General features: G+C 40.7%; 1 protein-coding gene across 8 annotated transcripts in view; it reads left to right on the top strand.

Annotated features, from left to right (window-relative positions):
• The first annotated feature begins 254 nt into the window (after nucleotides 1-254).
• Nucleotides 255-27,532, top strand: part of LOC121632847 (protein shisa-6) — a 97,318-nt gene continuing 70,040 nt past the window's right edge. For all 8 annotated transcript variants that reach the window (XM_041974598.1, XM_041974603.1, XM_041974599.1 and 5 more), the window contains exons 1-4: nucleotides 255-334; nucleotides 651-1,563; nucleotides 3,870-4,030; nucleotides 13,737-13,838. In XM_041974598.1, the coding sequence (XP_041830532.1) occupies nucleotides 1,037-1,563; nucleotides 3,870-4,030; nucleotides 13,737-13,838 (790 nt within the window). In that variant the 5' untranslated portion in view covers nucleotides 255-334; nucleotides 651-1,036. The remainder of the gene's footprint in view (nucleotides 335-650; nucleotides 1,564-3,869; nucleotides 4,031-13,736; nucleotides 13,839-27,532) is intronic.

Raw genomic sequence — 27,532 nt, forward strand, 5'->3', positions numbered from 1 at the left:
TTCTGCACACAGAGGTCTCTGCAATCGTTTAATTTGGAAGTGTTAATGCCAATAACCAGGCTTGCTCGGTTTCATGAAGGAGGAGGAGTAGGGGAAAGAGGAGAAAAAGGAGGAGGGGTGCAATTTACCGATACTTGGCTGAGTTCTGACGCCAGCACTGAAGTGATGTAAGAGACTGAGGGAGGGAGAAAGCCGAGAAGGAGGAGAGAAGAACTGGAAACGAAGAAGAGAGAGAGATAGAGAGGGGAGGCGGGGGGGCTCACGAGCTCTGATATTCTCCTCAGTTTCGGAGACCCAGACAGAGAGCAAGTCCCCAGCGGGGATCCTGACAGAGGTAGGCTGGCTTCTCATCCTCCCACTCTGAACACTGAAAAAAAAAGGCATCAACTTCATTTAAACTATCTCACATATGCTCACATTTATTTAGGTGGAATGAGTTACATGCATTTTCCAGACACTGTGCTGTGTGGGTGTCATGCAATGCAATTACATCCGTCGTGCAAACTGCGGGAACGCATTGACTAAAATAACAAAAAATCATCAAGTTATACGGACACGTGCCATGGAAGCATACTAATTAATTAATGACGTGTCTTCTGACGTGAGGATAATACCTAATGAGCTTATTTGGCTTATTTGTTTTCCTCCAGACTAAGTTTGATTCCAGCGCAACTGAGTGGGTCTTCAGGCTTTCAGCACCGTGGACAGCGACACGCCGCAGCTCCGCACGTAGCTCAGCCGGGGGAGAGCGCATTGAGCCCGGGCGTCTCTCCCGCGCCTAACCCGGTCAGGATATGGTCCTCTCCTGTCACCGCTCCCCCACGCGTCGCAATGGGCTACACTGAGTCCATTGCATAAGAACAACAGAGAATGCCCTTGACAACTGTCTACACAGAGTTGAATTTAGTATGACTGCTGCACAGCGCGCAGACCGAGCAGGGGAAGACTCGGTGCCCCAACTAGACTGAACCGTTTCTATGTTCCTCAGTTAAAGTCTCTTTGCCAGTACGTTAAGACTAGAGTTCTTTGCACCACCATGGGGATTAGGCACCTTTTGTTGCTGCTTATATACCTGGACCCGCTCTGTGTCCTGAGCGTCGCCACGACTGGTAAAAAACCCAAACCAGCGCAAAGGAAGACTTTAAAACCCACCGCGGTGCCCACGGTTGTCCCGCAGAAGACCCCGCAGCCGGCGCCGGTCAGCAATCACGACACCTGCCTGGGCTACTACGATGTGAGCGGCCAGTATGACAAAATGTTCGAATGCAACAACACGGACCACCGGTACTGCTGCGGGACGTGCTACCTGCGCTTCTGCTGCGAGTATAAGAAAGACCGGCTGGATCAGAAAGCTTGCAGGAACTACCAAACACCGGAGTGGGTCCAGACTGTCGCCCCGTCGCCAATCCCGACCGGTGAAACCTACAATCTGAGCATGGATCAGACCAACACGGCGGTCTACATCACCTGTGGGATCATAGCCTTTATTATAGTGCTGGGAGTGTCGGTCAAAGTTGCTTATGATAAAGCCACAGAGCCGCCTCAGGAAATGAATATACACAGGTGAGTTAGAGACGGTGATGTGCATGCAACACATAGCTTATACCTCCTCATTCCAGAAGGAAACAAAATACCCATTAGAGCATAATGCAGACAGGCATATGAACCCGATTTGCAGAGAGGGGTCAAAGGTCAAAGAAACAGGCTGAGCATGATGTCAGATGCAGTTATGTTGATCATACCACCATGTATGGGGTGCTTTTTCTTTCTCTTTTATCAAAAATAAAGTTCAAACTGAAGCGATTGTTATCTGAAGGCAGCACCTTTCAGTTCAGACTCCGTCAGATCTGCAGCAGATGTTAAATCCAAAAGAATCAAAGGCTGGAATAATTGCAGAGGAGTTTAAAGCGACTGTGTAGCTGAAGGAAGAGAGTGAGTGAGTGTGTGTATTTGCTCTTTGCTTTGTGGGGGAGTGAGAGGGACTTATCATTTATATTTAAATCTAAAAAGAAAAGAAATGTCATGGTTGGATCAGCAGCTGAGATACTTACTTCATGAGGCAAACAAATCAAGGCAGCCAACTGTCAAACATCATAATTCAACAGCTCACCCCTGCACCTCCGCCCCTGCACCTCTGCACAACCACACATCAGTAACAGGCTGTCTGCAGGGGTGTGTGGGGGGGGGGGGGGACGGGACGCTCCTACATCCTCCTGGGGGCTTTACATGACAGTCATCATCCTCCATTGCACCACATATCGTCCACTTCTCCTTCACCAGTCAACAATTCTGATATCTTTCTCTCCTGAAGATAAAATGTTCTTTTTCTTATTGGATTCATTATTCAACACTTGAGCAATTTTATGATTGTGAATAATAGATAGTGTTAACATAAGGGCTGTATGAAGGGCGTGGGACATGGATGCACCACTACACCTTAAATAAAGAACAGGAAGAAGATGGTGGGGAGATATAGAGGGGATTCAAAGGTAAAATATTCATTTAAAAGCAAAGGTTATGCTGCTGATACATTTGTCACACAAAAGCTGCGAGCTGCAGCACCGCAAGAGTAATTTGACTTCCTCTTTCAAATGTGATGCCAGAATAAGCAAACACTTTTTTAAACTTTCTTTCATCACGATTGCTTCGCTCTCTCCCTCCACTCCTCTTCCATTCCTACTCCCCCCACGAGGGCTTCAGCCTTCCATATGCACCTGGTGCGGTCTGAAAAACATTCAAATTCAACCCAATTAGACAAGATGCTTGCACAGTCAATGTTTTTCCTGCAAATGAGCATTTGTCATGTTCCCAGATGTAAAAGAAGACAAGATGACAGGGAAAAATGAAGTATACAATTAAAAAACTGTAATATTGCAGTTTTCTTGTATTATTTAAAAATTTTTCCTGTATTTTTGAAGTAAATACCAATAGGATTGCCAAAATAGTCTAATGTAAAATAACATGATATACCTGCAAATTTGAAAATACATAGAATTTCCATTTTCTAAAAAGGAAACATAATTTTATTTTACATTAAAATACTGTTAAAATACATATTCAGATTGATAATAATTTCAATAAAATGTCAATTTTAAAGAAAATTCAAGCTTAATACAGTCATTCTGGATTTATCGATGCTTTTAATTTATGTTCTACCAAATGAAACGTGCATATTCATAATAGTGTTGGCCGAGAAGTTTAAGAGGTGGAGGGTTCAGGTTCAAGTCCCAGGACTGGCAATGAAGGTGAACCACTATGGGCCCTTGAGCAAGGCCCGTAACCCCCAACTGGTCCACAGGCACCGTAGTGCCAGACAGCCCACTGGTCAATGATAACTAGAGATGGGTCAAAAGCAAAGATCCCAAATGCAATCTATGAAGTCAATTTTAGATAAAATGTCTTATTAGTAATATATATTGTTTTATTATAATGCAAACTGACTAAATACAAGAATCTTCCATAAAATTTGTATTATAAAATCAATTAAGAGCAGTAACTGATTTATAGGAAAATCAGCTGTCATTATAACAACTTTAATTAAACATTTAAAAAGCCAAAATTAAATAAAAGATCAAAAGTAAAAGTAACGGGAAAAACTGTATTTTATTATGGAATTGAACTCTTTCATAATTTAGTTTTTTACAGTATTTTGTGGCCTCCAGATGCTGAAAAATGACCACTTTTAATGTGTATTTTTTTCAGTGTAAAATCACAGACTAACACATAACAGCATAACAGGGTCTCAATAATTAGCAGAAATCTGGTGAAAACTGACTTCAGCTGTGAGTTGAGACAGATCCTTTGGTGTATTAACAATTGCTCTTTTTTCTTTTCTCTTCTTTATTTTATTTATTTATATTTGTTTCCAGAGCCCTTGCAGACATACTGAGGCAGCAGGGACCCATCCCCATTTCGCAATATGACTGTGAGAATTTTGCAGCGATGAACGGCTCACCCAAAGACAACACACCAGTCAGAACCTCATCAAAGAACCACTATACTCCTGTTCACACCTCCAAATCCAACCACGGTAAGAGGTGCTCAATACTTCAAGCCTTAGGGCTTCACAAGCATCTGATTGTTTATGTGTCATGACTAGAGGTTGAATATAGATTGGAGGAAGATTTGAGGAGTTTAACCTGATGCCTGCATCCCTCCCAGCAAGTCTACATGGATCATTTTCAGAGTATGTTCTCTATCTCTGTGCAGACTTCTGCATTCCCCCATAAAGAGCGCCCACTGTGCTCACTCTTTCAGCCACGGTAACATCCTGTAATCATCCGATTTGAGCAAAAGAGAAGTGCAAAGGGAGAGAGCGACAGAGGAGGAAAAATGAGAAAGAGGGGCCTGTTAGTGGAGATAATTACAGGCTGGCAAGGTAGCACGGCCCCGCCGACTCTGATGGGCTGGAAGTGACGACCTCTCACTCAGGCAGTGGATGAATGAGACCCAGTGCGCATGGCGTGATTTAACCTCGCAATCCTGAGAACAGACAGGGGGAAGTAAATTGCTGAAATGGCCCTGAAAACTGCACATGGAGAAAACAAGGAGTCCAGAAAGCTGGGCTGGGTGGCGGCAGGTTCTCAGGCAAGGCAGGTGTTATCAGATGGAGAGAGACAAAGACACTCGGGGAAAAGAACACAGATGGAAAATAATGAGATATTGCAAAAGAGTCACTGGGATGGAAAAGAAAAGAGAGCATGTCACGCTTTGGTGCAGGATGGACAAAGAATTTATACGCAGGGAAAAACTGAAGGTGTTGGTTCTGCAGATGTTAATGGTGATTAGTTGGTGTCATTGCCCTCAGCCTCCACCCACCTCCAATCAAGACGTTAATACTGGATGTGCTGCTTGTATAAAAAGTTATTAAAGCTAAATGAACTAGATCCATTAGGTGGACGTGTGTGTGTGTGTATATATATACATACGTATATGCAATATATAGGCTCTGAGGAAGCCTCTTGTCTGCACAGACCCTGAATTTTAAATTCAGGATGACGTTTCTGCAGGATAAGCTAATATTTTAATCCATTTCTGCTCCTCGTAACCAAACAATAAGCATACAGTATCTGCCCTCTACAAGTAAAAAAACAAGCTAATGACTCTAATAGTAAGTCTAATATTACTATGAAATTCTGATTTATTCATTTAAAGAGCTTCCGTTCAGAATTGGGGCTGGATTTATTTTTATTCTCCTTTCTCCATCTTTTCATGTTTCCACCAGATTTGTCTGTTTTTAAGCAAACATAAATAAAAACTAACTACGAAATCATTACAAGGTGGTGCAGAATCCAAAATGATGAGTTATATCTTTACATTACCTTTAAAATAAACTACTTAAAGACTGATTTTTGGGACTGGGAAATTCAGCATAAGTTAAAAACCGTCCAGATGTTTTTAATTTATTAAAGTCAACGACGAAAACTTGATATTTTGAAACATGGGATGTAAACCAAACCCTAATCCAGCAGCTAAACCTAAGCTACTGAAGCGCAAAGCAACCATGTTTGAAAACTTATGATACTATTATTAAATAATAAGGTCTTTCTTTGTTTGGAGTTCAGGAACGTCATTACCAGAAAGCAAACAGATTAACACATACAGTTACACACGCCTTGACTTACAGATGTGAACCAGTTGTGACCAAGACTCTAAATTAACACCACCAAACTCAGAAAAAGTCATTTAAAATGAATCTTGGCAGTTGTAACTAAAAACTAATCGATCAGTTCAGCAGGTTATTTATAAAAAGCAAATCATCTTGGTAATTTGGCCTTCCTCTATCACTGGTCCGATCACTACATTTCCCATGAACACCATCCATGACCTATCGTCCATCATCGGCAGCGTGGAGTCGTTTACAAGTTGCTGCATGAACAAAGTGCAGCTGAATGAGGAGAGAAGTTAAACTAAGTAAGTAACTTGTAGAAGGAAAATAAAGAAATATGACGGTGGCTGGACACGTGAAGAACGAGGCTGGTAATAAAAAAAAGTAAGAAGGTAAGGAAGGATGTCAGCGATGGAAAAGAAGGAGAGACGACATGAAAAATGTACTAAACAAAAGGAGATCATTGAGAGAATTTAGTTGTTTTTCCAAAAAAAAGTTGAATTAAAAACAATTTAAAGAAACATGAGTAAACACATTCAGCTACATTTAAAATCTGGATTATTTTCCTATAAATGAATTTGGGAAGTGTAAATTCTGATGGGCTGGCAACCATAACCTAACCTTAACCTTAACCTTAACCTTAACCATAACCTTAACCTTAACCTCAACCTCAACCATAACCATAACCATAACCTAACCTTAACCTTAACCTTAACCTTAACCTTAACCTTAACCATAACCATAACCATAACCTTAACCTTAACCATAACCATAACCATAACCATAACCTAACCTTAACCTTAACCTTAACCATAACCATAACCATAACCTAACCTTAACCTTAACCTTAACCTTAACTTAGAGGGGTTGATTTAGAGCCCTGGTTAAGAGTAAACAATTACATTAGATGCTAATCACTAATTTTCAAGCTCACTTCGATCGATTTCAAGAATCAGTGGAGATGTGGGGTCAGTTTTTTGAGATTGTGAGATAAATTAAATTATGTAGTGCAAAGACACTTTGTGATCTGAAGTGAAAGAACAATTACCTGGTGTAACCTGGATAGATTGACCTTTGGCTTAATAACCAGCACGGCACAGAGACGCACTGGTTACACTGGTGATGCCAAGATGATAAGAACAAGTAAATAATTCATAAACCGCTGGTTCCTCTCTGGCCTGTTCCTTGATTTTGCTTGCTATTGCATTTCAGTGACTTTTTACATGTAACTGATGCAACTGATGAAACTTAATCAATGGTGCAAAATGGAAAAATGCCATTTTTCTAACAACTCTAATCAGAAACAAGACATCCTTTAACATTTCATGGCGGACGGGTTGCTAAGACCTTCTATGGCTTCAGAAAGTCACAGTTAATAGAGCATTATATGTAAAATGAGACTTTTTATTGACCTCTTCTGGTTATGACGGAGCTACACACACATCACTGCATTTGTTACGGTTGGTTGGTGCAACAGGACAGCAACGATCTCTCTTCACTGTTGTGCCTAAATAAAATATTGTGTATGATCTCAGCTTTATTTGGGTTTGCAGCTTCTTGTATGTCAGGCTAACTTGGCCTCTTTCTGCCACTTCCACATCTATCAAATGCTTGCAGAGAACATATATCTCACTGTGTTCATTTACTTAGTGTCTCTCCCCACTCAGTCGCCGCATCAGTCTTTTCTTAATGGTCACTCGCAGCCTCGCAGGGGACAAAGCTGATATGAAATTGCACATGGCAGGCTGCCTTTAGTTCAACCTTGCATGCATTTATAGCCAGTAAAGGTCAGGCATTGCTTTATTTGTCTATCTGTCGCTTTGCTTGGCTGCAAGTATTTTGCCCGCTTATGCACAATTGCTGCGAAGAGAACACAATTGGGCCAGGCTCGACTCACTCCAGCCAAATCCCCACACCCCCATGCATCAGGGACCACAGCAGTCCTGATGGGCTTGGACATGAAAGGCAGTGGCAGCGCGGGTGAAAGCGTGGTTAATGTGTGCATGTAAATCGGGAGCTCCGCTGCACCCGCTCGCTCTCATAGAAAATATTCTATGTGCGCCTAAATGGGCATTTGGCACAGAAAGGGGGGAGATGAGCCTCTTGAGGAGAGAGTCCTCGGATAGAGTTGCTGCTGATGAGTTTGGCACTTCACATCCAGAGGCTTTTGGAAAGACTTTCTAAATCAGGTGGAGAGACCTTATAAAAGAAGTGGCTAAAGGGCCCAAGAGGATCCCATCAACTTGTGTCTGGAGTGGGAATAACATCCATTTTCTTTTGATCCATTGCATGTGAAGATGCTCAGTTGCTCCCAGCAGTAATCACATTCCTACCAACGTATTTTTTTCCCTTACCCTCAGGAACTTTGTTGAGGCTCACTTCTAAAAATACTTGCTGGTTTGTGTGGAGACATGGTACCCTTGGCGCACTGCAAACTTTCTACATTTTTAGAACAGCATATCATTCCAATAAATAAATAAAAGAAAAAAAGAGGGACCTATAGCAAAAACAGTACAGACAGCATAATATGATACCACCACAAATGCTGCTATTTTTATTTGAATTCACTCTACGTTGTCGCGAGACTGAGATCCTCTTTTAGGCTGGGGTGTAAACACTGAGCGCCCCACAGCCACAACAAGGAGCAGACCTTGAAAAGCAGGAGTGGATACCTTCCCACTGGTTTGCCTTGGGTTAAAGTAAACAGTAACTGCTCGCTGAGTAATGTGGTTTGGCCCAAAGCTCTCTCCAGATGAAGCTGATTTATTTACCGCACACTGCAGTCAGAGATTTGCCTTTCTTTTTATTTAAAAAGCATTGCTTGGTTTCCTTTCTGATATTTTCTTAATGTGCAGAATGATGAAATATACTTTGCAGGTAGCTCAGAGAAGACCCCCCCCCCCCCCCTCCCCCCGCTTTGCTCAACAGAAACCGAAAGAAAAAACAATCACTTCCATGAAGCAGTTGTGGGAAAAAATAGGCAAATTGAATTTTGAGTTATGAGGTCTTGTTTCGCTGCATTGCAAGTATCAGAGTAAGCAGAATAACTGTGTTAGAGCTCTGTGGAAGTCACAAAGCCTTCAGCAGCTGTCTATATATGCTGGAGCTCCTACAGTACACAGCACTCTAGGGATTGGAGCAGTCAGTTAATTTTGTTTGAGATGGGTAAACTCTGGAGCTTAAAGGTCAGCTGCTGTAGACAATGAGAGGTCGTGATGATAGAATAATATTTCCAGCGATTTAGCAGCTTTGACATGACCTTCAGATATTTAAAGCACCAGGCTGTGTGTGAGTGTGTGTGTGTAGCTCCATTTGTCTTCACAATACACACATTTTGCCTAAATAACCGAGAGTAATTAGTCTAATTATTTGCCAAAAGGCACTTGTATAATCATATTCAGTGAGCTGTCCCAACTCAACCACCACTCACGCTCACAAATGTAAAATACCTCCCCTCTTCTCACAACCTCCCTCCAATTAGTCCTTACAATTTGCAGATACACCACCCCCACTTTGTGGACTGTGACCTCGCTGTCTCCTGATTGGCCACGTGATCATCGCCCCCATGTTAGAAATAACATTTCTCTGCTGAGTGCTTTAACATTTTTAACAGTGGCTTCCTCCTGAGTGCAAATTCATTAAACCTCAGTATCTAAATGATGAAACCTAATCGTTTCCTGGTCTACATCTCATTATTAGTCCTATTATACAGCTGGACCTTCGGCCCCAGAGTGTACATGTGTATATGTGCTTTGTTTTGTTTTTTTAAAAATAGGTTTCAGGTGTGAAGGCAGGTATCATAGTATTTAGATAATTATGGCCAAGCGAGGATCAAGACTTGCTGCACTGCCTTTTTAACTGAGGGGAGTGCATTTACAGCAACGGCATTTAAGAAGCTGAGTTTTTGGGGCTTCAGCAAATGAAAGACAGTTTGAATGGAAGATGATGAGCTCCACAGTCTGTACACGGTACCATGTGATGTCCTAGTTGTTTATTGTTCATCCTATTTTTAGGTGTGGTGATCAGGGCATTTTAAATTGTATCAGTCCTAAATCCATTTCACCATGTGCTTCCAAGGTTCTTGAAAAACTTATTCACAAAAACAAAACATCGTATCTAGTTTTCCACCTGGGCCATAGTTATGTTACTCCTGTCTTAGAAGTTGAATGATATTGCATCTGCATTCGATTCTAAACAGCAGTATTTATTGACCTAGCAAATGTTTTTGATGGATTTGACTAACTGAAAGAGGTTCACAAAAACAAGTAATCTGAAAAAACAATCAAAACTCATCAAGAAGCAAGATTTAGATTTGGCCAGCGTTGTACCACTGAAGCGGAAACTATCTGGCGTTGTTGGGACTGCAAACTAGAGTTTAAGTGGGCACTGGTAGGGGAACTGCAGCAGGTGAGTTGTATCCATGATTAGCGTGCCTTCAAAGGTCAAAGCAAGACTTGGTTCTTTAGACAGAAATCGTTTCTTATTTCCATCTGTTGCAAATGTACGATTGTTGAAATGACCATCCTCCCTTTATTTGATTCTGCTGATACAGTCTACGGACATGCATACAAAGTCAACACAAAAACTTCAGAAAAACAATCTACTACTGATATTCAACTTGTCACAAATGCTCCATTCAGAACTTACCACTGTTTTCTTTATTCTCAGGTAAACTGGCCTTTCTTACTCACTGTAATTTCATAGGTTCACTCTCGTCAGTAAAACACTCCAAGGTCACCCACCTCTGTATCTAAGACAGCTTCTGCATCCAGTATCAGCAACACACCTTCACATCTTATCATGCTACAAATACACAAAACCAAATCTCACTTTAGACAATCGTCCTTTTCATTTGCTGTATCTAATAACACAAGTTTTCTACAAAAATCATTGAAAGTGAACACTTTAATTTCTGTTTTTAAAGGCCACCTAAAGACAGTTTTTAATGACATTTGTAAATGTTTTACCACAGTCTAACACCACAGTTAGATTACTAATGATGCCCCACAAATACTTTCTGTCAGGCCAACATTGTAAAATTTTGTTCTTAATGTTTTGCCAGGTAAAATAAAGGTAAAATAAAATAAAATAGATCAATACCAGACTGCACTAAAGCATATACTGGCTAATGAATTGAAATACCTTTACTAATATTAGCAACACAGTACTGCATCCACCTTGGTCCATGATTTGATTATCTTATTATTTGCATGTCCCAGCTGCAGTGGAGAAATATGGGTCACATCTGCTTAACAGGTCATTATGACCTATGAAGCTACGTTTAAAACATCATTGTTTGGACTGATGCAGCAGTTTAGCTGACTCTGTTTTCAGACCATGATCTCACTGAAGATAAATGCTGACAAGACAAAAAGTAAACAAACGATAAATGACAGGGAATCTACTCCATGTTGTTATGTTTAACTTAGTGGTTCTCAAACTGGGGGGCAGGCCCCCTTGGGGGGCACATTAACATGAAAGGAGACTGGGAAAATGTAGCAGACAAACTAATGTTTTGACAACTTAAGCACTTGGAAACAGTCTGGTCCAACCTCCAGACCACTTGGTGGCAGTAATGCTCCAATTTGTTTTTGCCAACTGCTGAAAATATATAAAGAAGAAGAGGAAGAAGAAGAAGAAGAAGAAGAAGAAGAAGAAGAAGAAGAAGAAGAAGAAGAAGAAGAAGAAGAAGAAGAAAAAGAAGAAGAAGAAGTAGTAGCAGTCATGTAGGACAGAGATCAGGGGAGAAAAGACAGAGTAAACAGTTAACAGTAAATGTGCTTTGTGGTCTGCCTCACGTCTGTGATGTTATGAGTATATGTTATATATATATATATATATATATATATATATATAGAATTATTTATTCCTCCAAAGGGGGGCATGGTAGAAAAAGTTTGAGAACCACTGGTTTTACCAAATTATTATTCATAACCCAACAATGGTTGTATACAGAGTTTCCTACCCCTCTGACAGGGCCCAAACTTTGTCAACTGCTGATAAGTGAATAAAGAGGTTGGAAGAAACTCTTCGTGTTTGGGCCTCATCTGTTTGTCTCAGTCAGGTCATTCATAATTGAACTTGTGCTTTAAATATATTTTCAAATACACCTCTAACAGAAGTGATTCTGAGGTGTAGGTGTCCAGTGAAGGTTGAATAAAGAAGCAGGCCTTATGAAACCTTAGTGCCCACCCGCTGAGGCACCTGTTCATTTCTATGCCACAATGTTGGGTTGAAAGTCACGATTTTCTTCATATCAAGGACGATAAATTCATAATGCGCAGCCTTCCCCCTGCAGGCTCTTCATGCTACCTCATCTTAATGAGCTGGAGATGGGAGCAGGACGGGGGAAAAGTGGAGGATGGCCGCTCTTGAAGGCTCTTTCAGATTGAAAGGATGTCATAGTGGGTTGTGGGGCGGCCTATCAATGACAGAGGTGACAAAGGGAGACAACAATAGCATGTGTTTGTGTCACACACAAAATTGCTTGTATGATTGAATGGGAAAAATAACCCCATCAGATACTCCATCTGCAGCCATAAAAGCCGAGCGAGGAGAGGTGTGATTGAGTTCAAAGTGCACTGGTATGTGGGTGGTGGAAACATATTGCTTTTCAGACTTTTCCCTCAGAAATAGTGCTCTATGTTTGCTTGTGTGGTTCACATTTCAACCATTCCCTCTCATTTTGTGAGTGAAAGAAGTGACATCATGGGGGAATTTTCCTTTTGATATCATGGTGAGGACAAACGGTGGTCCATGAGAATGTAATGGAGCCATCTAATTGTTATTCCTAACAGATGTACCAGTGTTAGTTAAATGTAGTTGACTGACTGGCTACAACACTATCAGAGATGAAATGGTTTGCAGTTATAAGCAAGCTGTAGGAGTTTTCTGCTTTGCTGTTCTAAAACTAAACTATCTAGAAGAGGAAGTCAAATAAATTTTTGTGTTTCAAGGTACTAAAAAGTTAACACCCTGAAATGTTGCAGAGATGTTGTACTAACATGAACAAAAAATGCCCCCCACATTTTTACTGGACTTACTCTGTTCATGTTCATGTGTGAAAATGGCTTTTTAAAAAATAATTATTTGGTCTATGTCATCTGGAGTTTATGCTAAGCAGAGCTAACATGCTAACATTAGCTCAACCATTTGTTTTCATATTACAGATTTGTTTGCTATATGTTAACTTAGATTAATGAGAGTGACGTTAGCTTTTACCTAAAAGGAAGAGACATTTCCTGCTATCCAGCAGAGGCGGGGTACACAATGGACAGGTTACCAGTCCTTCTGCAGAACAAATCCATTATATGATCCAAATTAATACTGTTTAAAATAACTGTGTTCAGATAAACTAACTTAAAAAAAAAAATCTTGCTATAGAAGCCAATGAATATCATCATATGAGGTGACAGCGGAGAGGAAATACTCCTTTTTACAGGAAGGAAAAACCTCCATCAGAACCAGAAAGAATGGCCATCTGCCTGGACTGGTTGGAGGTGGGAGGGACAGGAAAGAGGGGTCAACAAGCCCCTCATTAAGAAAGAAAAACAGAAACACAAATATTTAAATAACATCAAATATTTATACATGGAGGGTAAAGAGAGCAGAGAGGACCTAGTGCATCATGGGATGTCCCTCAGCAGCCTCGGCCTTTAGCAGCAGAGCTGAAGGGATGGATAAGGGTCACCAAGCCAGACCTGCAACTTGAACTGGAAGCTGGTTCTACAGAGAGGGGAGAAAAAAAAAATTGTGTTAACTACCTAAAGCCCCATGAATATTAACTACATACACACTTCATTTACAGAAAAAAAGGCATGGCTCAGTCAACTGTTGGTTGGTAGATGAAGAAAAACTGACACTGTAATTTCTACAACAAATGTATGGTAGTCTCAGAAAATCATAATCATCTTGTAATCTTCATTGAAAAGATCCCAACGTTCAGATCAGGAATGTTGGGATCTAGGAATCATTGTTTTGACTGTAGAAAGACTGATGTGCTTAATTGGGCACAATATTAATACAAACTGTCGGCATGTCTGCCCGGATGCTTGTATGTCTGTATGGGTCCCTGTGTGGCTGATTTTGTGTGGTGTCCCTGCATGCCTGCCTATGTGTGCGTGACCAGGTCTTCACTATGGAAAAGAGAGCATCCGGAGCAGCGGCGGCGGTGACCTTCACAGCTTCATCTCCTCTGGTTTTGTGACGCTTGGCCGAGGCCATCAGAAAGGTAAAGAGCAATCTCTGTCCTTCTTTCCTTCTCTTTTTTCAAACTGGATGCCCTTCCTTATTGCCCAACACTGTGCTGAATGTTATTTCCCATATTATTGCAACCAGTGATCAACAACAAGACACTTGATGGAGGTGAAATGTTTTTAGATTCTATTTTCCTCCCCAAACACTTCTCATGAACTCCTGCCTCTGCATTTTGCAATTAAGTACAAGCAAACACACACTTACCTCCACTGATGGGCGATGGAGGGGTGGAGAAGGTGACTTCGAACCCACACACACATCCACAAAACACATGCTATTAGTTGGGGGTGGGGTGTGGGGAGGCAAAGTTTTCCTATGGGTAAAACACTAATTGGTATGCAGCAAAGGTCTTGTGATTTTTTTTCTAGTCCATTTTAGCTCCAACAATCAGACCATGTGTGTAGATCTGTGTGTGCGTGTGTGTGTAACCTTGTGAGGCAGCCTTCTTTACCTGACTCTGCTTTTGAATATTTAATTGAATGCTTGTACAGTTTTATATTAAATAATAAATCTGCATGATTTAAAGATAATTTAGCTCCACTGCTGTGTACTTTAATGCATCTCTGCTCTTCTTCTTCTGCTCAATCAAAACCTGCTGATTTCCTGCTCAGCATCCTAATCACAGCAGCTGATCGCCTGCCGCTGCTTTAACAGATAGCAGGTCAGACGTATGTGTTGCTTGGAAGGCGTGTGTGTGGATTGGCTCTTGCAAAATATGCTGGCTTTTTATTCAAGTGCATAAAACAGCAGAGGCTAAGAAGACCCCCCCCCCCCCCCCCCCCCCCCCCCTTCTTATTTCTAATGAGGAAACATTGTATTAATGTAAAATGACATGTAATTGGCAGTTTTCCATTTTGCTTTGTTTGCTTTCATCCCCAGAGGGGTTTTATTTCACAGTGCTGTTCATATGCAGTTAAAATGAAAAAACAAACTCTTATATTCTCTGTAGTTTTCCCCTGCTCCTCTACCAGAGATGAATAATGGGGGAAGAATTGTTATGAATCGTGCATTTTTGAATGCTTAATTCTTTTAAGTAAATATTCCTTTTTGTTGAAATTTCACAATAGCAGCCCTCCCACATGCCTCCCAGTAGCAGTAAGGGGTACGGTTTAGCATTCAGCGTCTGTGCACTTTAGCAAGTTACTTTTTGATTTCTTTCCTGCAAAAGCAAATGAAATGTGACAGATTGAGACCCCCACCACCACCACCACCAGCAGCACAAAGAGTAAACAAAGTGAAAGAAAAAAAAATCTGAATATGTTCTTAAACAGTACCCTTCCTTCTAACATCTTTGTTTGGCAGCCTCATGCCCAGAGGCAGGTGTTACTGTGGACTGGATCCTAAAATCAATGAAACGCTGGTGTTTGAAATTTGGTTTGGACATAGATGCTGCTTGGCTTTATCTCTAGCATTTTACTATTGCAGAATCACTTCAAGGTAATGGAGGGAAACAGTTTAAACAAGCAGAAGCTCCTACATGATGGCTTAAATATAAAAAAGCAGACATGTTCAGCTATGTACACTATATATTATCTACATCCTTGACTGACTAATAAGTAATCGGGTGTAAAAATACATGAATCTGCAATGATACATTTTTTCAACAAAGATCCAGTACGATCGATCCAAAATGAAAATATTGATCATACATCAATAAAATAATCATTTATAAGACATTCTTAAGAGAGAACTTGTTAAATTGTTTCCATTTGTTTTCTTTGGTGCATGAATGTCTGCGAAGTAAAAAGTAAAAAGCAAAAGCCTACACAGATAAACACAGATAAACAATAATATTACATTAACGCTGCAGGCAAAAGAGCTCTAAATCCAACAAATCTGAACCAAAAAATCTGATAATTTTGGATCAGACGCATATGTGGTCCAATCAGATCCATATCTGATGCTTCTCAGTTGGAACAGTCATTCTTCTTCAGGGCCGTAAGTTGCACATTAAGACCTGCAGTGTGATCAAAGTCTAAAATTATGTGTGCATTAAGTATAATTCATTTACTACCTTGGTTGGTAAATTGAATGTCAGAGACTGAAGCCAACTAAGGATTTTACCTGACGATTAGAAATGAATGATATGGAGACAAAAGACAAAAGACAAGAAAGAGACAAAATGGGGTAAAGGTAGAGATGAAGATGATGATGGGAGGATGGATGAGGGAGAGAGGAAGATGCATGATGAAAGGAAAGGAAGGACATGGATGGGGAGAAAGGCTGGAAGGATGAATGGGTGAGAAATGAGGATAAATGGATGAGGGAGGGAAAGATTGGTGGATGACGGATGGATTGATGGATGACGAACAAAATGATGGATAAATGAGGGAAACATGGATGAACGAATAACGGAGGAAAGAAGGAAGGAACAGATGAGGAAGGGAAGGAAGAATGAATGAATGAGGGAGGAAACAATGGATGAGAGAGGGAAGGGAGGGAAGATGAGGGACATGAGGATGGACAAAGTAAGAAAGGATGAATAAATGTGAGATGGTTGATTTGACAAAGGATGGGAGAGTAGATGAATGTATTGTATCCAGATCAAACTTGTGATTTACACCTTTATTAAATAAATTGCTCTTACATCAGAAAACCACTTATTCCATGACTCTAGATTTATCCTAAATGCATGGATGCATTTTAGGAGCCTTGGGAGATAATCTGTGTCAGCTCAGGGAAAAGACGAGTTATGTTAAGGTCTGGCAGAGGTGAAATTATAAACTATTATTCTTATTATTAGGTTTGCATAACTTTGCTCTGGCTTAGAGAAACAAAGCTGGAAAAAAGAACCCAAATACATATGCACAGGTCAGTTAATGTAAAAATTAATCTTCCACTTAAATCTGAACAGATGTCTTCAACTCTGAGTTTCAGCCAGTTTTCAGGGTAAATGTTTTTCTCCACATTTCAGAACAAGGTTCAGGAGTCACCATGTGATCCTCTAGCTCGGATAAGGCTATGGCGTCTGTTTCAGTGCTTAATTACAGAGTTGAAAGATGTGTTTGGTCGTTAATTATGGCAAGTTATGTGTGTGAGTTACAGTGCAGCCCCTGTAGGGCGGGGGCGGGTGAGGTCAGGGTGTGCTGTGGAGTGTCAGAACAGCTGGATGCTTCACATCTGCGTGGCAGGGAGCACAACAACCATGTGCTAAATGAGACCAGCCAGGAGCGCTAGGGAGGGAAGCAAACATCCAGACTCTGAGTATCACATTAGTTTACCTTGGTTCTCCTCAGCTAACACTGTATCGTTTGAAGAGAGCAGCACAAAATAACTGACACAGCTCCAGAACATATGTGACCACCTCTGACAGCCACAATGTGGTACATCTCTGGTACGGATCTGGTTCAGCCTAAGGAATTGAATCAATACCACATTCCAGCAAATTTGTAAAATAAAATGTAAACAAATGCAGCCTTCATTCTTCCCCTTTTACGCAACTTATTTGTGGATATGAACAAACAGCTGATGGTGCCGATGCTACTCAGGTGCCATCAGAGAATTTAATATCATCCAGAGACCTCCAGACACACCTAAAACTTTTGCTACCGGGACTCATCATGACATGTCGCATGGCAGCAACTGGATATAATCACACTGTTTTGAACGCACATCGAGACTTATTTAGCAAAGATACACAACAAGATATTATTGGAGGATCTGAGGACTCAATCACTCATGATCTCCATGGTTGATAAATGGTTTTCTGGGAACCTTGTGCTTTTGGAGATATACAGTAGAAGTATCTGCAATCAGTTTCACCCGGTTCCTGCCAGGAACTCCATAAACTCCTTGGGTACTCATTCTATCTAAAACGAGAGATTCAAACAGTTGTGTTTGTTGTTACAGAAGAGTCAATGTACAGAAGAGTCTCATGTCTTCACCTGCACAAAATGCCTCCAGACAGAAAAGCTGAATTACTGCTAGACCAAGCGTAGTTAGTGTTAGTCCCAGCAGGGATAGTGTTATTCTAAGCAGGGATAGCGCTAGTCTAAACAGGGTTAGTGCTAGTCCCAGCAGGGATAATGTTATTCTAAGCAGGGATAGCACTAGTCTAAACAGGGTTAGTGTTAGTCCCAGCAGGGATAATGTTATTCTAAGCAGGGATAGCACTAGTCTAAACAGGGTTAGTGCTAGTCCCAGCAGGGATAGTGCTATTCTAAGCAGGGATAGTGCTAGTCTAAACAGGGTTAGTGCTAGTCCCAGCAGGGATAGTGCTAGTCTAAACAGGGTTAGTGCTAGTCCCAGCAGGGATAGTGTTATTCTAAGCAGGGATAGTACTAGTCTAAACAGGGTTAGTGCTAGTCCCAGCAGGGATAGTGCTATTCTAAGCAGGAATAGTACTAGTCTAAACAGGGTTAGCGCTAGTCCCAGCAGGGATAGTGTTATTCGAAGCAGGGATAGTACTAGTCTAAACAGGGTTAGTGCTAGTCCCAGCAGGGATAGTGCTATTCTAAGCAGGGATAGTGCTAGTCTAAACAGGGTTAGTGCTAGTCCCAGCAGGGATAGTGCTAGTCTAAACAGGGTTAGCGCTAGTCCCAGCAGGGATAGTGTTATTCTATGCAGGGATAGTACTAGTCTAAACAGGGTTAGTGCTAGTCCCAGCAGGGATAGTGCTAGTCTAAACAGGGTTAGCGCTAGTCCCAGCAGGGATACTGTTATTCTAAGCAGGGATAGTACTAGTCTAAACAGGGTTAGTGCTAGTCCCAGCAGGGATAGTGTTATTCTATGCAGGGATAGTACTAGTCTAAACAGGGTTAGTGCTAGTCCCAGCAGGGATAGTGCTATTCTAAGCAGGGATAGTGCTAGTCTAAACAGGGTTAGTGCTAGTCCCAGCAGGGATAGTGCTAGTCTAAACAGGGTTAGCGCTAGTCCCAGCAGGGATAGTGTTATTCTATGCAGGGATAGTACTAGTCTAAACAGGGTTAGTGCTAGTCCCAGCAGGGATAGTGCTAGTCTAAACAGGGTTAGCGCTAGTCCCAGCAGGGATACTGTTATTCTAAGCAGGGATAGTACTAGTCTAAACAGGGTTAGTGCTAGTCCCAGCAGGGATAGTGCTAGTCTAAACAGGGTTAGCGCTAGTCCCAGCAGGGGTAGTGTTATTCTATGCAGGGATAGTACTAGTCTAAACAGGGTTAGTGCTAGTCCCAGCAGGGATAGTGCTAGTCTAAACAGGGTTAGCGCTAGTCCCAGCAGGGATACTGTTATTCTAAGCAGGGATAGTACTAGTCTAAACAGGGTTAGTGCTAGTCCCAGCAGGGATACTGTTATTCTAAGCAGGGATAGTGCTAGTCTAAACAGGGTTAGTGTTAGTCCCAGCAGGGATAGTGCTATTCTAAGCAGGGATAGTGCTAATCTAAACAGGGTTAGTGCTAGTCCCACAGGGTTAACACTAGTCCAAGCAGAATTAGAGCTAGTCTAAGCAGAGTTAGCGCTAGTTCCAGCAGGGATAGTGCTATTCTAAGCAGGGATAGTGCTAGTCTAAACAGGGTTAGTGCTAGTACCAGCAGGGTTAACACTAGTCCAAGCAGAATTAGACCTAGTCTAAGCAGAGTTAGCGCTAGTCCAAGAAGGGTTAGTGCTAGTTGAAGTAGGGTTAGCGCTAAGCCAAGCCAAAAGATCTGAAATGATAAAATGCTGAGTTGCTTCTTCCCTGACATCTGAGACAAACAAATGCAGTGAATAATGCATGCATTCAAAGATATAAAACAGAAACAAATGTTACAATTCCAATTGGACTATTGACTAAAATGTGGCCTATAGTGCTAGGCAAATGTTAAAATGTTTATTCACTATTAATTGCATCATTTACTGTGATTAATTACAGTTAATAACAATGTTACAGACAAAATTCTAATTTAATCAAAGGTAGTGTATTGCATATTTTCAAATAACACATTAAATGGATAAGCTGATTTTAAAGAGCAGTATTCATGTAATGTAGCAGCAGTTAAAGTAATTCTTCATTCTTCATCCATTTCCATATTAACAATAGCACAACATATAAAAGCTGAATTTTATACTCTTTAAATCATGATTGTTTAATCACATCATACCTGTTTAATCACATCATACTTGTTTAAACACATCATACTGGTTTAATCACAACATACCAGTTTAATCACATCATACCAGTTTAATCAGATCATACTGGTTTAATCACAACATACCAGTTTAATCACATCATACCAGTTTAATCACATCATACTGGTTTAATCACAACATACCAGTTTAATCACATCATACCTGTTTAATCACATCATACTTGTTTAAACACATCATACCAGTTTAATCACATCATACTTGTTTAAACACATCATACCAGTTTAATCACATCATACTTGTTTAAACACATCATACCTGTTTAATCACATCATACTGGTTTAATCACATCATACTGGTTTAATCACATCATACTGGTTTAATCAAATCATACCGGTTTAATCACAACATACCAGTTTAATCACATCATACCGGTTTAATCACATCATACTGGTTTAATCACATCATACTGGTTTAATCACATCATACTGGTTTAATCAAATCATACCGGTTTAATCACAACATGCCAGTTTCATCACATCATACCGGTTTAATCACATCATACTGGTTTAATCAAATCATACCGGTTTAATCACAACATGCCAGTTTCATCACATCATACCGGTTTAATCACATCATACCGGTTTAATCACATCATACCGGTTTAATCACATCATACTGGTTTAATCACATCATACTGGTTTAATCAAATCATACCGGTTTAATCACAACATGCCAGTTTAATCACATCATACCGGTTTAATCACATCATACCGGTTTAATCACATCATACCGGTTTAATCACATCATACCGGTTTAATCACATCATACCGGTTTAATCACATCATACTGGTTTAAACACATCATACTGGTTTAATCACATCATACTGGTTTAATCAAATCATACCGGTTTAATCACAACATGCCAGTTTCATCACATCATACCGGTTTAATCACATCATACCGGTTTAATCACATCATACTGGTTTAAACACATCATACTGGTTTAATGACATCATACTGGTTTAATCAAATCATACCGGTTTAATCACAACATACCAGTTTAATCACATCATACCGGTTTAATCACATCATACCGGTTTAATCACAACATGCCAGTTTCATCACATCATACTGGTTTAATCAAATCATACCTGTTTAATCATAACATACCAGTTTAATCACATCATAGCGGTTTAATCACATCATACTGGTTTAATCACATCATACTGGTTTAATCACATCATACTGGTTTAATCAAATCATACCGGTTTAATCACAACATGCCAGTTTCATCACATCATACTGGTTTAATCACATCATACCGGTTTAATCAAATCATACCGGTTTAATCACAACATGCCAGTTTCATCACATCATACCGGTTTAATCACATCATACCGGTTTAATCACATCATACCGGTTTAATCACATCATTCTGGTTTAATCACATCATACTGGTTTAATCACATCATACCGGTTTAATCACATCATACCGGATTAATCACATCATACCGGTTTAATCACATCATACCGGTTTAATCACATCATACTGGTTTAATCACATCTTACCGGTTTAATCACATCATACCGGTTTAATCACATCACACCTTTTTAATTACATCATACCGATTTAATTAGGTCCTGCTGCCTCTGTAAATATGTTTCATGGAGTTTTTTTTTGCCAAATAGAGCTTTCTGGAACAGGCGTGTCAAACTCAAGTAAACAGTAGGCCAAAATAATAATAAAAAAGTTCAATTCTGGGGCAGACTGGTTCAGTTTTGAAAACTGAGTAAAATCAACCTATGGCTATGCTTTAAATGACATCCCGGTGCAGTGCATTGTGGGACTTGAATAGCTACTGGTGAATACAAAATACTGGCGAGCCAGCTCGCTGGAGGCGTCACATCTCCTCTTGGAGGTTGCCAAGCCACATAGAATGACCCACATCCCACCCAGATGCAGCAGTTCTTTTTTAATTGGCTGTTCACTAACTGTGTTTCTATTTTTTATATGCTAATCCCTGAGAAAATTTTACAGTTTACAGATGTCTGTACTGGAGTTTGAGTGTGTGCACAAGCTGAAATATGTGTTTGTCACGGCCAATGTGTGAGAGTTGAGAGCCCTGATTTAAAATGATGAAAATTCCTTCATTCATCTATTTTCTTGACTTCGTCATCTTCAGGATTGTAGGGGGTGTTGGGTCGGGAGCTTGCTGAAAACAGGGTGCATTTTGTACAGGTCCCCAATCCATTGCAGAGCCATAATGAAAGTGACCAAATATAGAATATAAAAAATCAATCACAATTACAAAACCCTTATTGCTACCTGTGTTGTACACAACATTAAATGTTAATATAAATTTCCACATTTATCTCACATTAAAGATTACATTGTTAATTAACTTTTTAAACCCAAATTTCCACACATTATGAATACACTGTCTAAACAATACAAGCAAGCTTTACGCAACTAATAATTTAGCATGTTTTGTAAACTGTTCTCCAGTGTATTATTTCTAATTATTTCAGTCACATGTGTGTGAAGAACAAACAGCCTCCTTGACTTTTGTTTCACTGCATTTTTACCAGCATGGATTAACGGTCCCTGATGCTCACAGCTCACACAGGCGTTCGCTGTCTGAGCGTTCACACCATTTTCACACAGTGTGATGCACTTAAGAAAAAGAGCTACAACCAGAGCTGTGAAACATTAATATGTTTGACATTCTTAACTAGTTCTGCAATGCAATCTGCTCATTGTGATGAAATGTTCATGGTTTAAACTGTTAAACAGAGCTTCTTATTTATTGTGTTGGGAGTTTGAAGGACATGAAGTCTGCCATTGCCAAGCAATGCTTCTAAAAGTTTTTCCTTTTACGATATTGATATATTCAATCATCAAATGATTATCCACAGACTTGGTATATTGTATGGTTATTTACTCTATGCTACAGTTTGAACTTAAATTATAGTTAATGGATTATAACACTTTTCTAGTCCTATCTTACCACTAAAATGCTTTTACAATACAATGTCCCACTCACCCAATTATACTCCACTTTTATATGTATATACTCAGTGCTCATCTAATACACACATTCATACCCCGAAGGGACACATTGGGAGGTAATGTGAGGGTCAGTGTCTTGCCCAAAGACACTTCGGCACCAATAAATCCACTGACCATCCAGTTGGTACTAGTCCTTCACCTGAGATATAATCAGGACACAGTGATTACCTGCACATGCTGCTTTGTTTCAGCAAAAGAATGATTTTAAATACATTAAATATATTTGAGAAGTCAACCCTTAATAATACTTATGAGACAGTATAACACTCAGATACAAATATTAACCAGGAGCCAGAAAGATGGAGTCTCTACATACACTTAGGATAAAACAATAATTTATCCACTACACATATTTGAATTTTATCAAAATAAATATATACTGCTAAAAAAAAAAACAATAATAAAATAAAATAAAATAAAAAAATAATAATAACATAAAATAAAATAAAATAAAATAAAGGGAACACTAAAATGACACATCGTAGATCTGAATTAATGAAATATTCTTATTAAACACTTTGTTCTTTACATAGCTGAATGTCCTGACAACAAAATCACACAAAAATGATCAATGGAAATCAAATTTATTAACCCATGGAGGTCTGGATCTGGAGTCACACTAAAAATTAAAGTTGAAAAAACAACTACAGGCTGATCCAACTTTGATGTAATGTCCTTAAAACAAGTCAAAATGAGGCTCAGTAGTGTGTGTGGTCTCTACGTGCCTGTATGACCTCCCTACAACGCCTGGCCATGCTCCTGATGAGGTGGCAGATGGTCTCCTGAGGGATCTCCTCCCAGACCTGGACTAAAGCATCCACCAACTCCTGGAGAGTCTGTGGTGCACTGTGGCATTGGTGGATGGAGCGAGACCTGATGTCCCAGATGTGCTCAATTGGATTCAGGTCTGGGGAACGGGCGGGCCAGTCCATAGCATCAACGCCTTTGTCTTGTAGGAACTGCTGACACACTCCAGCCACATGAGGTCTAGCATGGTCTTTCATTAGGAGGAACCCAGGGCCAACCACACCAGCATATGGTCTCACAAGGGGTCTGAGGATCTCATCTCGGTACCTAATGGCAGTCAGGCTACCTCTGGCGAGCACATGGAGGGCTGTGCGGCCCCCCAAAAAATGCCACCCCACACCATTACTGACCCACTGCCAAACCAGTCATGTTGGAGGATGATGCAGGCAGCAGAACGTTCTCCACAGCGTCTCCAGACTCTGTCTGTCACATGTGCTCATTCTGAACCTGCTTTCATCTGTGAAGAACACAGGGCACCAGTGGCCAAGTTGCCAATCTTGGTGTTTTCTCTGGCAAATGCCAAACGTCCTGCACGGTGTTGGGCTGTAAGCAAAACCCCCACCTGTGGATGTCGAGCCCTCATACCACCCTCATGGAGTCTGTTTCTGTTGCCTGCTGGCAGTTCCTGCTTGCACAAAGGCAGAGGTAGCGTCCTGCTGCTGGGTTGTTGTCCTCCTACGACCTCCTCCACGTCTCCTGATGTACTGGCCTGTCTCCATGCTCTGGACACTACACTGACAGACACAGCAAACCTTTTTGCCACAGCTCGCATTGATGTGCCATCCTGAATGAGCTGCACTACCTGAACCACTTGTGTGGGTTGTAGACTCCGTCTCATGCTACCACTAGAGTGAAAGAACCACCAGCTTTCAAAAGTGACCAAAACATCATCCAGAAAGCAGGAACTGAGAAGTGGTCTGTGGTCACCACCTGCAGAACCCTCCTTTATTGGGGGTGTCTTGCTAATTGCCAATAATTAATTTTCCATTTACACAACAGCATGTGAAATTGATTGTCAATCAGTGTTGCTTCCTAAGTGGACAGTTTGATTTCACAAAAGTGGGATTGACATGGAGTTACATTGTGTTGTTTAAGTGTTCCCTTTATTTTTTTTCTGCAGAGCAACAATGACTTCAAGAATGTGCTAATACCCTACTAAAGAGCATTTCTTCATTGTTTTCAGACTCTTCTTTTACTTTAAACTCTTGGTACTAAAATTTATCAGACTATTTGCTTAAAAATAACATCATGAGAAAAATGGATGATTTTTATTTTTTTTGCATGTCACTCACACATGCTCCTAACTGCTTCTGCCAGTCAGAAAGCTAAGCAGTCAATTGAAATTTGCACTGGGTCTGTCTTTACTGAGGTAAGCAGAGTGATTCCAGACAGTCACTGTGTATTTGACTCTTCAAATTATTAGGGCAAGAAAGCATGCGTACAGGGAATGCTTGGCTTCCCGTAAAGAACCCCAACAGAATTGGTGCTAAACATCTACTCGCCCTGGGCAAATCCTGATGGGAACACCTACAAATTAGGAGGGGTGGTGTTGGGCTAAGCTAAGTGGGTACTAGGGAGAAAGGGCCATAAGTTAGCACTGCCAAGGCGATTTTATTCAGGCTGTTTGCTGGTGTTTCTTTACGGCAGGGGTGCCCAAGTCCGGTCCTGGAGATGTACCATCCTGCAACTTTTAGATGCAGTCTTTCTCCAACACACCTGAGTCAAATGACTGGCTCGTTACCCGGTCTTTGCAGAACTGAATGACATGCAGATGACATTTGATCTGATCTTTAAAATGCCAAAGCTGTGACTGTGAATAACGGGTTGGCTTCCCAAACTCTCCTTTGGGTCTCCTGTTGCGTCTTGCAGCCAACAGCCTTCTCTGGGTTTGCCTAATAAACCGTTTTCTGATTGTGAGCATTAAACTAAGCATCATGTAAATCATTAGCTCAACGTCCTCCATTGTTTCATGTGTGTCGCAAACAAGTGACTTCCTAATAAATACCAGCCACCTTGTTAAGATGAACCCACCCACATTGAACGCAGCCTCAATTGCCCTGCATTGTAATGGGAACAATCGAAACCTGGGTGGTGTGCTGAATAATAGGGCTAAGTGGGTAAATGTGACTAAAGATGCAGATGGAGAAGTCCAAAGAAAGCAGCCCGAATAGGAGTGAGACCATCACTGTGAAAAGTACTAAGTAGACTAAGTCAGCACTGCATAATCAGTTCCTGGTTATGCAGTTTTTGCCCAGCCGACTGCACAAATCCAGAATGTTCGCTGGTTTCTTCACAGGAAACCAGAAAAACGCATTCCCTGTTTGTGTGCCTTCTTGCCTTAACGATTTGAACAGTCAAATACAAAACAACTGTCTGGAATCACTCTAATTTCCTCAGTAAAGACACACCCTCCGCATATTTTAATTGACAGCTTAGCTGTCTGACCAGCAGAAGCAGTTGTGAGCATGCACAAATGACGTATGCATGAATTATAAAAAGGGTCTGTTGGCACAATCATCATCATCATCATCACATTGTGACACGTAATGAATTCAGGTAACACATACACATGATTTCAGATATTTCACATGTGTAATGTAAAACTTTTTACATGTTTAATAAAAATCCAGTTAATACTGTTGATGGTAAATCAGCAGTGTTTTTGCTATTAGTCTGTCTTTGTTGTCCACTCCAGCTTAGAGACCACCCAGTCTCAAAATACAAAGAACCCATTTAACATGGAGACATGTTCTTGTGTAAGGACATTTCATTATTTGCTCCATTTGACCAACTAAAGGGAATCAGGTGTGGCATTAAGGTCAGTGGGCATCTGTTTGCATGGTCACCCTTTGCTCAAAGTTGTAACTTTCTGCATTCCAGTAATAACTGGCTACAGAGTCTTCTTTTTTTCTTAACTTTGCTAGAGCCTTTGACAGGATTTATTTGTCTATTTTTATTAGATGAATATTTCATGACCAAATTTTTTATTTATTTTCACCAGAAAAGGGTTTGAAGTATTACCTTTTGTTTTCCAGGGTGACAACCTTTTACCAGGGCTAAACTTTATTTAGCATGCACAGCTGCTTACCTTGCTCCTGTCCCCTCGGCCATCTGTCCAGATCGATGAACCGCCTCACACATGGCTTTTGCTCCTGTGTATTCTCTTGTCCGCTTGTCCAAAATTAGGAGGCAGCGAGGTGGAGGCTTCTGTCAAACTGAGCTAAACTAATGAGGATGCTCACTGATCTGTTGTGTGTGTGCTGCTGTCAGATGGGACTGCACTGTACCACCGCCTTGGGTGTAAAAACTGCAGAACTCAGTTTGAGTTGCCAGAAATTGTGTAAAAGTTCTCTGGAAACATAATCTCAGAAGATAGATAAGAGGGAGCTGGAGCAACTTTCCTTCCCCTTGTTTGCTGGCAGTGGTGATGCAACGCTACAACACATCGCTGCTTCCAGCCAATGCAGCCTGACTGAAGCGGAATTGCCGGCTTATATTAATTGTTCTTGTCACAGAAGAACTGCAGTGTATTTTTCTGTTCACTCACTGTCGCTGACTAAAACTCTGCACTGTAAATCACTGTCACACACGTTTCCTCAGTGCCTGGAGAGAAAAGCTCAGTATGGATCTAGCCAGATCAGATCACAACTGCTACACCTTGACTGAGTTGAGTTTCCTACCTCAGACAGAAGATTGACAGTCAGCATGCAAATCTGATCATGTATTAAAGATGCAGCTCGCCAGCT

This window comes from Melanotaenia boesemani, chromosome 21 (genome assembly GCF_017639745.1).
Source record: "Melanotaenia boesemani isolate fMelBoe1 chromosome 21, fMelBoe1.pri, whole genome shotgun sequence".
NCBI lineage: Eukaryota > Metazoa > Chordata > Actinopteri > Atheriniformes > Melanotaeniidae > Melanotaenia > Melanotaenia boesemani.